At 36.4% G+C, this 16,315-nt stretch overlaps 1 protein-coding gene across 1 annotated transcript in view; it reads right to left on the bottom strand.

Annotated features, from left to right (window-relative positions):
• Positions 1 to 15,996, bottom strand: part of LOC129758516 (uncharacterized) — a 36,838-nt gene extending 20,842 nt beyond the window's left edge. The window contains exon 1 of the mRNA XM_055756029.1: positions 15,043 to 15,996. Coding sequence (XP_055612004.1) covers positions 15,043 to 15,190 — 148 coding nt within the window. The 5' untranslated portion in view covers positions 15,191 to 15,996. The remainder of the gene's footprint in view (positions 1 to 15,042) is intronic.
• Between the last annotated feature and the right edge of the window lie 319 nt (positions 15,997 to 16,315).

The raw sequence follows: 16,315 nt of genomic DNA, 5'->3' as shown, positions 1-16,315 counted from the left end.
AAAATCCAAAAAATTTTGCTTTTTTTTAAACAATCAGAATTTGGAGAAAATAACTTATTAAAATTTTTAAAAAATACCTTATGATACCTTGAAAATGTAGAAAATCATACTATTTTTTATTTTCATTTTATTTTTTATAACAAAGAAGTTATGGAACAACGAAAAAAGTGGCCCATGATTCCCTACTCTCCCATACTATTTTTTTTTAAATAATTTACTAGCTTTGAAAATTTCCGGTTTTTTGAAAAACGACGAAGTTCCAGAAAGTCGATTTTTGGCCAAATCTTTTTTTTAAGAGATAATACCAGATCTCGACGTTTTATACATTTCTAAGTCATTTAGCATCAAAATTTAAATTTCTATTTCTCCAATTTCTTTTGGTCCCTCCTTACCTTGATGATTTTCGAAGGTAAAAAAAACTAAACTTTGAACGCTAGGGATGCCTCACTTAATCAAGTTCGATTGAGCTGAAATTAACATGGAAACCGAAAGAAGGGAAATAATTGTGCACCGTTATTTGGAAAATCCCTAGTGGTCTGCATAAATATACAAGGCTATCTAAACAGATGAAATTGCCCAGAAATCCCGTATAGCACGTATTCAAATGGTATAAGGAAACGTTGACGATTCGGAAGCTTCAAGCCAATCGTCGGAGTGGAACTGTCGACCGGAAATGGCGTGGTAAGATTTTGAATTGGAATTCTAATCTGTTGGACTGTGATTTGACCAGAAAATTCGGTGCTGCCCATAGTACCGTGAAGAGAATTCGACTCGCCAAACAGCCAAATCGGACCATAAAACAGTGGCCAAAATCTGTTCTCGGAAGCTATACGACCAGGTGCTAACCAAGTTTGACGAGTCTCTTCTGATGGACGATGAAACCTACAAACCCCAAGTAACACAGATTTAGCCAACTAGCATCAGGAAGTTTTATTATGGTTTAATTATGGCATTTTTTTGTGCAGCTCGCTTTATGACTGTTTAATTATGGTCATGCAAAAAGCTTATGTTTTTTTTTCGACCATATGTTTTCAGATAGTTTTGAAAACGCTCATAAAACTTTTATTAAACATACTGTTTACGTTATTTTGAAAGAGTTATGAATGCTTTGTTTAAACTATGATAAAACAAAAACTGAGAAGTTTGCTCCAAGCTTTCTTTTGCATGTTTTATAATAGCATTCAGTGCATGATTATTAAACCGCCATAAAACTTAGCGACAGTTCTCGATCAAGATGTTAAAACAGGACACGCTCAGGTTAGATAGCACATATTTGAATTGGAACTTCCATTGTTACACATTTTTGATAAGTTATGTAAGTTGGTTTTAAGTTAAAATTAAAAAAATATATAACAATCTTTGAAAACTTGAAATCACCGGAATTAGTACACCCAAAATTCAGCCTCTGTGCCAATGGCGTGTAGTCAATTTCATAGCATCATTGGTACAAGAAGATAACGCGACCGGCACTGATTCGATTTGCGCCCACCGGCATTAATCTCCCAGCGCAACCGAATTGCGTATGTCTGAATGCAACAAAATAAAAACGTTTTCGCGTCCCTCCCCATCGCATCACAAGCCGAAGAAGTATGGAAATAAATACCGGCCAACACCAGGCAGCCAGCGAACCGAGCACTGTGCGTGTGAATGTAGCAAAAGCAACAACAAAAACATCCTTCTAATTCAATCAACCGGCAAACACGGCTAAGCTGTGCGTGTGTATGTAGCAAAAGCAACAACAAAAACATTCCTTCAATTCACCGGCAAACAACACCGGCCAAGCTGCCCGGCTTTAGCAGCTGTGTATATGTAGCGTGTGTATGTAATAGCAGGCAGTAAGCAAAGCACAGTTCTCATTCAATGGGTTTCCCGTTCCTTCACTCCCGTTCCCTTTCCCGTTTCCATCTTAAGACAAAGGAATGCATTTAAAGGAGGCCAAACGCCGGGAAGCCGCCGTTGTACGATTTTTGTGATTGATCGGTAACAGAAAGCCTATGACAAATATACCTCGTCCTGCATGAAGCTCCAATAGTACACTGGTTAGAATGTCGGACTGGCAAGACGATACAACTGGTGATGTGAGTTCGATTCTCACTACAGCGCTGTGGTTTTAATTTTTATTTTCTTGTTTCTGGGATGAATTATCCAATAGGAAGGAAATCCCATAAAATGTTTTTCTTGTTTCGCTTGAATGTAGTGGTCATCATTTTGGTTGGGAGCCGAGTCCTTATGCCAGTTACGGTTTTTCAAACATATCATCTTCGGCACAGTGCACATTTCAGCGCATTATCGGCATAGAGATTTGCTAAATAGGCATTGGATTTTTGCAACCTCTTCTATGGGTGTATGAATATCTGTACAATATGAGTATTGAGTGAAAGGGCCCAAATAGTAGGAAAAAAAATTTGTTGCTTGACGCCATCATTAATCCAAGATGGCGACTTCCTCTTTAATTTTCAAAGCAGTAAATTACTGAAAATATCATGAAACCTTCACAATATGATTATAAGGTGAAAGTGATAAAGAAGTCGAAAAAATTCCAAGATGGCGGCTACCACGCAACTTGAAAATGACTGAAAATCGCATAAAACCCTTACAATATGGCTATAAGTTGAAAGTGATCAACCGGTAGAAGTCGAATTTCGTTATCTGCGTGACGCCATCCTAAAATTCAAGATGGCGGCTTCCGCTGAACTTAAAAATGTAGTAAATGACTTAAAATCGCATAAAACCCTAACAATATTGGTATTGGGTAAAATGGGTAAACGAGTAGAAGTCGAATTTCGCTATCTGACGCCATCTTGAAATCCAATATGGCGGCTTTCGATAAACTTTAAAAATGCTATAAATCATTGAATATCGCATGAAACCTCCAAAACATGCGTATTTGTTAATTGGGATAAGCTATAAGAAGTGGTTTTCGCATTCTGACGCTTGAAATCCAAGATGGTGGCTTCAGCTGAACTTAAAAATGCTGTAAATGAATGAAAATAGCATGAAACCCCCAAAATATATTGTATTGGGTGAAAAAGCTAAACGATAGAAGTCGAATATCTCTTTTTGCGTTTCTCTGAAATGCTGTAAGTGACTGAAAATCCCATAAAACCACCATAATACAGACCCCGTTTGTTTTTGGCAACATTCGATTTTAGCAACATTTTGGCACATGTGCCTAAATCAAACGGTTGACAGAAACAACATTACCTTATAGTTTACGCTAGAATAAAACCAATACAATTTAGACATAATAGCGTGATAGGCATAGTAGAACGATATAAATAGCAAAAACAATAGACAAGCAATAGCAACAAAAAAACAAAAACTATGAACAAAACAAGAAAAGTGATAAATGCATCATAATAAAAAAAATAATAACAGTTATTTAAATGATCGGAAATTGTCTAAAAATCAAAAATTGTAGTTTTAATGTAGTGTTAAGTCGAAACATAGTTGAAAAAAAAATCGTTCGATTTTGGCAACATTCTGTTTTGGAAACATTCTATTTTGGCAATACAAAAAGTTTGGGGGTGTTGCCAAAAACAAACAGGGTCTGGTTCTTCTAGTTTAGCCCTTTCACCTAATACCATTATTGTAAAACTTTCGAGCGATTTTTAGTCATTTACAGTTCAGTGGAAGCTGCCATCTTGAATTTTAAGTTGATATCCGATAGCGAAATTCGACTTCCTCTAGTTTAGCACTTTCACCAAATACCAATATTGTGGGCCTTTCATGCAATTTTCAGTGATTAACAGCATTTCAAGTTTAAGCGGAAGTCGCCATCTTGGATTTCAAGATGGCGTCGGAAAGAAAAAAATCGACTTCTTCTAGTTTATCTCTTTCGCCCAATACCCGTATAGTGGTGGTTTAATGCGCCTTTTTGTCATTTACAGCATTAAAAGTTGAGCGGATGCCGCCATCTCGGATTTCAAGATGGCGTCTGATAACGAAATTCGACTCTTACCCAAAACCAATATTGATGGGATTTCATGCGATTTTCAGTCATTTACAACATTTTAAAGTTCAGAGGAAGCCGCCATCATGGATTTCAAGATGCCGTCAGACAACGAAATTCGGCTTCAACTCATGATTTATTCCACGGGTCATTCACAACCAATCCCTTTTCATTCGAAAAGTCTGTCCTTATTTACTGTACTAATGATTAACAACTCAGAAATGAAGAACTCATCCTAAGCGTGTAATTGGTGGTCTTGCGAGAGAAACGTAAAATAGTAGCTTTTTTTGGGGCCATCATTAAACCATGATAAAACTAATTAGCCATTTTTCTGACCATAGAAAAGCTATTAAGCATTGACTAACGCCATGTTGGTTGCAAAATCGAAGGGTACAAAATGTCGCCATGTTGGTGGATTCACAATGCAAGCATTTGAAAATATTTCTTCAGGCCTTTTTTCCATCAATTCCATCATGACTGACTGATGTTTAATAATAGCTTTTTAAAAGCTTCGGTGACCAACATTGATGACCAACAATGATTGGTCATGTTGACTTTTCTAGGATAGGGTCAAATAGCCTGATTTTGCCTTTATTAGAGTCCAGGTGATGTTATAAAATGCGCTTTAGCTTTTTATGAAGATTAATGCTATAGTCCAAACGAAATTTTGCTGACCATAATAAAGCTAAAATTGTTACTTGGGACAATATTAAGGCTGACTTCGGGCAAATCGCAAGTCAAAATTTTTACTTGAAAATGGCTCAGAGGTTGTTCTAGCTAAATTTAAATTCGTTTTTGCCCACAAATTTGCGAGAAATTTATGATTTGGCAGGGCATTTGCAGCTGTGGCAAAAAACGAAAGTTTTCGTTACAAATAAGACAATGACGTCGGAACTATACCAAAAACCCAGCAAACATTTTTGTAGGTATATTTCTCAACAACTTTGTTATACGTTTCATATACATTAAAGAATGATCGTATAAAACACGAAAAAACAGTATTTACCTACCAAAGTGGAGGCAATATACATACAAATTTTCAACTTCTGGCTAAAGCGATAAGAGTATACGATTTCGACACCATATCCATACATACTGAAAGAATGCAAGAGAGCACAAGTTTTTTTTCTCTCAACGCATGCGAACTGTTGCTGCCGCTGTCATTGGGCAATTCTTGCAAATACACCATCTCATTTTGAGCAATCTGGTTGCACTGCTGGTCGCAAAGAGAACAACAAAGCTATTCTCTCTTTTGACCCACGCGGGAGAAAAAAAGGAACGAAATCGTCTTCAAAATCTGCAAACATGGCGGACTTTTTATCATATCCGATTTAAACCATTTAATACGACTTCGAGTAACGATTTTTACGACATTTTACTGGCGTTAGTTGGAATTACGATTCGCAGTAACGTTTTTAATGACTTGAGATATCATTTTTAATGCGATTTCATGTTTGCTGGGAAGAGTGTTTCCAAAAAAGAATTTTGCCGTTCGTTCGATCCCACGACCAACCCGTAATGTTTTGGCCAAATTTGGTGAGCTGTCATTACAGCAAGCAAAGTCGTTTAATAATGGTATGCAGAGAAAGCGGTCCAGTTTGTTCCGAAAATTTTAACCCACCCAACTGCCCCCAGTTCCGCCCTATTGAGAAATACTGGTCAATCATGAAGAGATGGCTCAAGGCAAGGTGAAAGGTTGTCAAAAACATTAATCGGATGAAGACCTGATGGAAGATAGCTAAAACGATGGACGAAGAGGTGTGCGCCGCCTTATAAGCTGTGTTACAGGAAAAATTCGAGAATTTCTTCAAAACCGTGACGAATAATCTTATCCGTATTTTTCTTGAAAGTTTGAAGAAAACGCTACATTTGTATAAAAAAATATCTTGAATTCAGGCAATTGATTTTGTTTCAATTCTATCTGAAGCAAGCTTTATATATCCAAGATCTAAAAAACATATTTCAAAAACCCGATTTTTATCCAAAAAATTAAGTTAGAAATAACACCAGATCTCGACTTTTTATGAATTTTTCAGTTATTTGACTTCATTTTTTTCGACTTTCCCAATTTTATAACAGGAATAACGTTTTATTCGGTGTGTTCACTTTTGAATGATTTTTTAACCTTATTTACGTGCACATGTGAAGTTGGATTTAGGTGGTGTATTACTGAATCAACTATTCTTTTATGCCGTTATCATAATTTTCAAAATAGACTGTTTATAATATTAAATAATTCCTAGAAATTTAGACATACATTCTAAATTTTTAAATAACAAACACAACCACATGCCTATGATTCATATTAAAAAAGAGTTCCAAATTCATAGTCGAATAAGAGTAAAAAAGAATTTCATTTAAAACAAATAGATTCGTTTTTAATTTCAAAGTTGCCAAAAAAAAACTTCTTTTGCTGTCACTCAACCTCGTAACTTTTCAAGTGTGATGGCAAGAAGTATTAATCCATCTGTTTACAAAGTAACTGTAATAGAACTTCAGTTTCCCGACCTTCGAGGACTGGCAGTTGGCAAAAGCTTAGTTTTCCAGTTGGACGCGCGGTTTTCTTTTTTTTTTGCTGCTAGAGCATCATCAAAAGTTTGCAGTGGTTTGTCGATAGCTAGCTCACTCAAGAAAATTTTTTCTAGGTAGTTCAAGTCTATTTGCGCTTTTCTCTCTTCTTTTTACTACTACAGGTACTTAACACTATCTTCAAACGAACATTCCGATTCTGCCTACAGTACTCTAGGGTAAAAGTTGGGGTTTCGAACTTGAAGAAACTCCCAATTGTTCACTGCAGGTTTTAAGACGTCGTGCTGTTGTTTACTTCAAAAATAAAAAAAAGTTCATACTCATAAGAAACAAGATATACCAGAATTTACGGAAATTTACTCGGTCAAAATTGTCACCCTCACCCCCGAACTTACTTCCCCATATTTCATGACCTAAAGCTCAAAAGGTGTCATCCTAACACGAACGCCCTCTTGAATTTAGTAGTTGTTCATTACGGGTGTCTTGTTTCGTTTCATCACGAAAGGAGTTTCCCTCCAACATCAGTGTTTTTTTCTTGTTCGCTTTTTAGTTTCCTGCTAAATCTTCCCGGGGAAATTCGACAGATGGGAAAGCATTTTCCGACCATCTATTTCCATATCCTGGCGATGGTGCCCGTCCATCGTCGTCATATCGAAACATTACCGGGGCCATACGTTCTGCATTTCCCTTCCACCTTGATTGATCAAACTTTTACCAGTCGGTAAATGCCGTTGGTTTTTATGGGATTCGAAGTGTGCCGACTGCCGACTAAGAAGGGTTTTCGCTTTCTTTCAGTTTAGTTCTGATCTGTGCTATTTTTTTTTTTTTGCTCTGCTATGAATTTCACTAACGGAGTTGGTGATAGCTTTCTCGGTTTTATTTGATTTGCAATTCCGAGTGCAAACATGTTCCCAGCCGATTGGAAGACTAGCATAGCGGTGGGACGGTTTGACCTTATAAGAATAGAGGAAAAGTTTGCCCGTAGGTACTGACATAATTGAAATAGAACTTTCTATAACTTTTATATAGCTTTTTGAAATTGAAGTTTTATATTTTTTTTTATACATATCTAAATATAAATTAAGCGAAAAATAAATAGTGCCACTTATGTTTTCCTACAAAAATCAAGATTATGTCTTAAATTTTACTGTGTAAAAAAGTTAATAATAATGCTTCTACGATGTTGTTAATATATCACTGCATTTTAAGGGTTTTCTAGTATTCAAATGGCTGTTAAGGGGTTTTTAAGAGACGCTCCTCTAGCACTAAGAAATTTTACATTTAAGCTATAACAATGTCCCACTTTTTGAAGGAAATGTATAGCAGTCACGCTTTTTACTTAAAATGTCCCGCTTTTTGCTGAGAAAGCTTTTGTGATAGACTCAACCTTCTTCGATTCTACCATTTGAAAATAGTTGTTCCGTGCTTGATGAAAACACTTATCATGAAATCTCTCCTCGATAATTTTTAACTCTTGTCATTTTTTTCTAATCTTCTTTTATCCATTTATGATTTTAAAAACTAGAAAGGTTCTTACTTAAAGAACATGACATTCACCAATAAGGCTGTAAAAATTAACTAGGTAACACTTTTATGAAGTTTCACTGACTTACACTGGACAAACATAAATTTAGCCTCATTTTAGATTAATTGGTCCAACACAGAAAATCATTCAAATATAATGTTTTCTTTTGTGTTTTTTTTTTCTCAAAATAAGACGCATTTTTTTTTAAAGTTCATATGAGACAAAATTAAATTACTCGTTTAGTTATTAGCATTTGCCAGAATATTTTCCAGACATCTCCGAACCTGGCGAATTTTATCTTAAAACCAGGTAAAATCCGGATATCTGATTTCCTAATTTTCAACCCAAAATCTGGGCAATATCCGGGCAAATGTGATCAAAATCGCGGAATTATTCAATAAAAATAAAAAAGGGTACATTTCAAAATATATTTTTACATCAAAACAAATCATCAGATTTTAAATCGTATTTCAGGCTCCCGAAAAACTGTCCATGATTAATTATATTAAACTTGCTCAAAAATATCGTTTTTGGATGCAAAAATAAGAAAAAAAATCAATTTAAGTTTTATTGTTCAATTTTGGAAATACATATAGTAAATAAATCCGTGCAAAATCCATGCTTTTTTCTACGAAATCAGGGCAACCGGGCTGGGCAGAACTTTTCCTAATTTTTTAGTCAAATATTCGGGCAATTTGGCAAACTTCTTAGCATCACCATAATATTGTCGCTGAATCCCCAAACCGGAGTTTTCGTCAACAGCAGCGACTGACTGACGACATTTCATGTAGACCAGGCATCTATCAAACATCTTCCAAGTGTCAGGACGAAACAAAAGTAAGGGTTGCCGATTGCCTCGGTAGGTAATTGATGATTTTTTCCTCGTCGCTAGTTGGCAAGGTTGCCAATCACCAGCGCGAAAACTTTGGATTTCAATTGCATTGACAATAATTGGGTTTGGTTAAACGTTCTTTGAGCACGTGCTAGCGATTTTCTATTAAAGGAAATATTCTTTAAGTTGCTTCCAAATGACGATAGCTCAAGATTTATTCCGGAGTCCTAAAAGAATCCCTTTAAATGTAAAGCTTAAGGATAAAGTCAAATTCCGGATAAAATAGAACAGTTCTACCGCGCGGAAAAAAAGCTGTTTAAAACATTAAGATTAGTTTTTCAAAAGTTTCCAAAAGTTTTTTTTTGCAATGTCCCTCTTTTTTTTCATGAAATGTTCGCATTTTTCTGAAAGTATCTGATAAGCCTAAGTTTAAACCAAATTAAGTCTCAATATTGATTTTCCGGGTTTGATAAGGACCATATCCTTCATTTCGAGATAGTTTTACAACACAGTTTTGTTGGAGTTCACGCTGAATAAAGCTTTTCTGGATTTGCAAAAACTCACCAGCACAAGATGAGACCACCGCTAAAGTTTCTGCTCATCTTCTACTTCAACTTCCGAATCAATAACAAACCATTCAAATAATACTTTTAGCCCTCTGGTCCATCAAGTTCCACTGGAAAGTACAACATTATTCTGATTATCGCGCCAAGAAATTCACTTGTAGTGACATTGATTCGATTCTAATTATTTCATCCAGTGATTCCAAGGCGTTCAGAAATATTATATAAATTCGGAAACCGAATCAAAGTTCAATTTTTAGATTTAGGTTCAGAATTCAGGTTTAAAATTGAGTTGATTTTTCCAATCAACATAAAATTGTAGAGGAATTCGAGAGAACATGAAGAACTTAAAAATTTTCTTGTCAATTACCAGATTTTAAACTTATATTAAGAATTAGTTTGTAAACACAATTCAGCTGAAAATCACAGATAAAAAGTAGAATTGGGGTAATTTTCTATTTTTTTATGCAACATATCTCGAATATTAAAAAAAAAATCATCCACAGGATTTTCATTATGGAATTGATTCTTTATGAAAAATATTTCCTGTTTAAAAAAACATGTATCTGATCTTCACTTAAAAATCTGCACAGAATTCAATATTTTCTCGGTGTATCGTTTTAAATTACTGATATTGCTGATTTTAAAGCTAAATTTCAAACTAAAATCATAAATTTAGTTCAAGTTTGCATCAAGCGAATTTGATCAACATATAATAAGTTTTTTTTAAATAAATTGAAGGCTAGCCCTAAAAGAACTTATTTTATCCTCAAATTAAAAAAAATTGGATCTACTAGACTCTTAAACAAATTCAAAAATATTTCCCACCGATGAAAGCAAATTCCATATTTTGTTTCTAAAGGTTTCATAAAAAAGTTTTGATCACCCTTTAGGCTAAGGTTCACTTTTCTAAAGTTCCGATTTAATACAAAAACTTTTAATGAGAACTTTAAAATGAATAATCATATAGTAACAATTACAATTTGTTTTGTTTTATTCGTACGTTGTAGGGCAAAAAATCATGGGCAAAAACCAAACCCTCCCCATGAGTCGGTTATTCCTACGGCCCTGCACTGATCTATTCAAATAGTTTGTAGAAGAATTACTACTCACTTTTACACAGTAAATTAAAGAGGATAGCATTCAAGTCTTCTAAGCCAACGGTTATGAGATCGATTCGCTTCCACTTTTGTCGGAGAATATTCTCAGAACTTGAACTGACTGAGAGAAAATAATTTCAGACGAGTTATCTTGATCGTTATTGGAAAGGGATGAGAAGTCATCGCGTTCTCATATTTATCGCTAAGATTTATCCCCACAAGGGATAAATCAGTTATCATCATCAGATCTGCTCGATTTGCTTCCCTGGGCGTAATCCGACACACTCATTCGTAACTATCGGAAGAATGCAAAAGAGCGAAGATTTATTTTTTTTTTTCTCATTTTTTGTCTCTATTTTCCTCTTATAGCCTTAAAATTGTTGCCAACGACAATATTCTCGAGTTCTCTCATTGGTCAATATTTACTGAATTCCTATCTGATTTTTTGGCATCTGGATGCACTGTTGGTTCCAGAGACAACATGACGATAATTTTCTCACTTGAAGCCCGCGCGGGAACAAAATCATTTCAAAATTTAACACGGCAGACTTTCTATCACATCCGATTTAAACTGACTTCAGACGACATTTTATATGATCTTTCCTCCATGCAGTTGGAATTGCGATCCGCAACACCATTGTAAACGATTCAACTTATCATTTTTGCTACGATTTCACATTTGCTGAGGGCCGTGACGCAAAGACTACACAGTAAAAATTATTTCCTGTAAAGAACGCAAATGTCCTGTAACAAAAAGGAGCAGGACATTTACCGTAATTTTACAGGTCGAAAAACAAATTACGTGACATTCAATTTTTAGTGTACAACTTTTTTACAGGACATTTGCTGTAATAATAAATGAATCTTAATAAATCTTAATTTTTAAGGAAAACAATTTAAAATTACAGGTTTTGTTAATTACAGGTTGATTTATTTTAAAGGTTGCAGTTTCAGTGAAACGTAGTAGTCAAAATTTGTTTCTGTGTATGACAATTAACCCTCGTTCTCCATCTTGTTAAGGTGATACACTGGTTAAACTTTCTGGTAGGCAACATGAAGTAGAAAATTGTTCTAGTTCGATTCTCGCCGACCTCATTTTTTTTAATTTTCTTGTTTCTAGGATGAATTATCCAATAGGATGAAAATCCCATAACATTTTTCTCTTTTTTCGCTTGAATGTAGTGGTCCTGTATCATTTTGCCCGAGAGCCTAAGTGTTTATGCCAGTAACAGAAAAGCAATCATATCATCTTTGGCTCTTATTTAGCGCCGCGCGTGAGGTGACGATAGTCAAGTCACTTCACCGTCACGGGACTCTAGTCACTTTTTTATTTACATAGTAATCCGTCTCACGACATAACTTGACGAACATAATTCCTAAAATTCACTCGGTTCATAGCAACCGTTCTCCAATTTCTCGGGCACCCCACGTTCGCCAGATCACGCTCCACTTGGTCTAACCACCTCGCTCGTTGCGCCCCCGCTCGTCTTGTTCCTACCGGATTCGTAGCGAACACCTGTTTTGCAGGACAGTCGTCCGGCATTCTCGCAACATGTCCAGCCCAGCGTATCCGGCCAGCTTTCACCACCTTCTGGATACTGGGTTCGCCGTAGAGTCGCGCGAGCTCGTGGTTCATCCTTCGCCTCCACACTCCGGACACTCGGGACTCTAGTCACATTATTCCGATAATCGGTGTAAGTGAAGTGACAGAGGTACATACTAAAGTTCATCCGCAGTGACGTTCCTCACCTAAAGCAACTCCTGGAATCGAGTGAGATGACTCGGATATCGTCATCTCACGCGCGGCAAAGAATAAGGGCCTTTGGGGCAATGCTCTATTCAGCGCATTTTCGGCACATAGTTAGCTCCGATCGGCATTGAAGTTTGACGACCTCTTCTTTGGGTGTAGTAATATTCACGAGCTTGGCGAATTTTACTTCATGTGCCTTCTGAAAAGGAAAGCAGTGCTTCTGAAGGAATTCTTCTTTATATCTTGTAGAACATTTTATGAACCTACTTTTTCTGAATCACTTCAAGAACATCCCAACAGAATTTGGCAACAAAAAACTTATAGCGTTTCTATGACTTTCTGACACCGGAATCAACGAGTCGTTCGTTTTACTCCTGTGCTACCGTGAAAGCACCAATGGCCGCGCAGTACCAATGGCCGCGCAATTTCAACTTTATTCTTTATTTTCTCCGAAATTCAACAACGAAAATTTCTATGTTTCGCATTTTCGGATACCTCCGTTAGGTATCTTTCACTTGCCATACTAGCAATAAATTTATTCTGCGTTTTGAGGTCAGAAAAAATAAAAAAACAAACATCGTTTTGTCGGATGCCATTTTTTGTGTTGTCCTTAGTAAGTGAGCTAAACGGGTCCATTTTTGTAATTCAGTTTTTTGCGTTTAATTCGAGCACCTTGGCAAAAACGAACGTAAGTTATCTGTGGCTGTATTATAAATCAATTGTGAAAAAAAGTGAACAGTTTGAAGGTTCTGTTGCGAAAAAAATGACAATTTTGTTGTGCACGGCCATTGGTACACTTCATTTTTGAATGTTTCTATTGCCGCGCACGGAAAGTATTCTAGTATTTATCAGCAGTGAAACTTAGAGAACTTCTTCGGAATTTCACAAAGGTTACATAAGATTCACAGGCATGTTTTCCAATCAATGTTTTCCTTCACATAACCGGCTGAAAAAAAAACACAATTTTTTTAAACAGTATCGGAAGAAACGATTATCTAATAAAAATTGCTACTAAGTGTTGGAAATTTGAGGTTAGATAGCAAAATCTTTACCTGTGAATAATGGCAATGAGCCTGAGAGCCATGTAAACAGCATTTTAAACTGTTTGGATACCTTATCCACTGTTTAAACCAAATTAAGAAGCGCGGCCATTAGTACACTTGTGAGCGGCGATTGGAACAAGCATCATAAGCGTGCGCGGCCATTGGTACACCAACACTTTTACATATTCGCGTTTTTTGTGACGTTACAATGAAAAATCCCTCACTTTTAAATTTTTCCCTGAAAGAACGTAAGCTTTACTACGTGTCAGTGCTTTTCTTTTCGGAATCGCACAAACAAAGATTTTTGTACGGCACAGAGAACATTCATCATAGCTTAAATGCGCGGCCATTGGGTCCTTCACGGTATATCTGATTCCTGTAAGTCTCATAAACAGTTTTGCCACACGGAACTCGAATGGTCTGCATTTTTACCACCCCATTTAAAAGTTTTTCTTCGAACTTATTGCGAAAATCACTTTACGAATTGTCACTCAATTCTGCACATATGCTCGACGTTTCTTATTTCTGAATGATCTAACTTATATTTACTCTAATTTATAACTCTAACTGATATAATCCCTTCGTACCGATCGAATGAGGTCAGATCAACGGGAACGATTTCGACCTCAAATAGATATGTCCCGAATTTTGGATTATTTCCGTACACCCCCTTTATTTTCCGATCGGATCCCTTTCGCTCCCATTCGTCTGTATGTTTAGTGGAAACGTAAATTGATTTTATTCCGGTTCGGTGATTCCTGTTTCTGGTTCTGAGTGGTGTGCTGCCTGGTCTGGTCTGGTTTGGTCTGGTTTCCTATATCGGGCAAATCAGCTCAGCTCAGCCGGGCCTTGATTCCGAAAATTGAGTTTACATTAGGAAAGGAAGCAGACGTTCCAGATAAAAGTGTCATCCTTTATACATATATCCACACAAACCATTCTATGGCCCCGGCTGGTGGGAAGGAGCCAAATCTGTAAGAACGGAGAAACGATGTTGTTCTTTTTTTTTGGGAAAATGCATACATGGCTTGAATTGCCCCAATCATGCTGCGTTAGGTATCATTTCGAGAATTTAGTTCTTGTGCGTGGGAGATGGTATCAGTTTTGATTTTTGTTTGAATTAGTAATACTCATGAATCGAAATAGGATTAAATAATACTAGTACCGTTTTCGTTCGGAATCTTAAAATTTCTCGCTAAACCTAAAAATACAAATCGGTAAATTTACGTATACTTAAAACTTGTTAGATTCATTGAAAAAGAATCGAATTCCAAAACGTCAAAAATTCACTTTAAATTCTGTTATGACTATTTTCATTGCTAACTTCTTTTTAATATTTTCAAAAAATCAAATTCTGACGTTTCGGAAAATCATTACTTCTTTATCAAAGAACCTAGCAAGTTTAAACCGTTCAATGAGAAAATTAGCTGTTAATATCTCTAAGTTTCCTGATTCAACTTTTTAATTTGAACTTTTGATTAAGTCTTATCACATTTCAGAACCTACTGGAATTATTCAATTGTTCTGCTTTCACTTCAATTTAACAAAATATTGCTTTATGATGTTTTTTTTTTTAAACAATCGCATACACAGACCTCAAAACATTCGCCAATATTAAAAGACTAAGGAATTCAAAAGTTGAGCTAAAATTTGACCAGTGATAGTTAAATTTCATTTCTATTCAAAATTATAAAAGGCTCCACCAATAAGGATGTGAAAGTTCAAAGCATCCTCCAAAGGCTACCAACCTTCCAGAAGTATTCCAAGCAGTGCCAAAAGCCCCAGTGACCTCAGCGGGTTCCGAACTTTACGGTTCAGGACCTGTGATTGTTTTTGCTGGTGTTTTGCCATCTTTTTGTTCCCCGTCGTCGATGGCTGTTGTTTGCTTTTCTCCATTGATGACACTTGATTGTTGTCTGTGTGTGATTCTGGATGAGAATGAAACTTTTCACTTTCTCACCCGCGTTTTTTCTTGCGAAAAATAAGATATCGTGCCCTTATTTCTAAACACTTTTCACACAAATTGCACTTCTAGTTTTTTCGACTATACAAAATATCACTCGATGACACAAACGATCAATAACCAAAGACAGACGGTGCGATTAATGTTTGGAATTAAGTCGAACAATATCAAGCAAATGTTTCTCATACAAAAGCTACTTATTCTCGAATAAGCATTGGCAAAATATCGCTTTTAGATGCTGTATTTTATTTTTGTATTACTGGTGTACCAAAAGCTACACTGGAAGACCTTTGATGACTGGCTCGTTTATCATATTCCGTATCCGCCATCCACCCATTTAGATGAGCAACTTTTCACCATATTCCTCTAAATTGCTATTATGTGCCGCTCGGTTTGTTCCTTCGTTATATTGCTTCTCGATTGGGGGTGTCGAATTAATCTGCAGAAGAAACCGATTAAATCCACTTTTCCAGATTCACTTTTAGCTCTATTTGCTCGAAAATCACTTTTCCAAATTCACCTTCCCCAGAAGAAAACACTAGCTAAAAAGCAGTAGCAGCAGCAGACATCAGCTTTAGTCGAATGATAAATTTGAATGAAAAAAGAAGGATTTTCATCCACACAAGCTGCTACCAATGAATGTGTCCTTCAGGGAGCCCACTTGCCTACATTCTGGGGCACGATAGATGGATGACGATGGCTGTGTGACTGACTGGCTCTGGCTAAACTGACTTCTTTGGTTCTATTCTGCCATGTGGTGAAAATTTGGTGCCACCAATATTGATATGGGGCCGCGTTTTCTCACCCACGCACACCACCATCAGCCGGGTTGGTACTCAAACAAGAATCATATGGTTCCTCCTGGTGGGCGGTGAGTCCTGCCTTTCGGTCGGTGATTATCCACCCACCCACTCTGCTCCCAAATTAGGGTGACCAAAGCAGATATATGGAATGTTGTTTACTTTTCTCAGTGCATAAACATAAAGTGTATAAATCAAAAAATATCCTGGCAGTTCCCCATTTCACTGAATTGTGGTTGGAAACTCTCCCGTTTTTTC

This window comes from Uranotaenia lowii, chromosome 3, assembly GCF_029784155.1.
Source record: "Uranotaenia lowii strain MFRU-FL chromosome 3, ASM2978415v1, whole genome shotgun sequence".
NCBI lineage: Eukaryota > Metazoa > Arthropoda > Insecta > Diptera > Culicidae > Uranotaenia > Uranotaenia lowii.
This window is presented reverse-complemented; position numbering and strand designations above follow the sequence as displayed.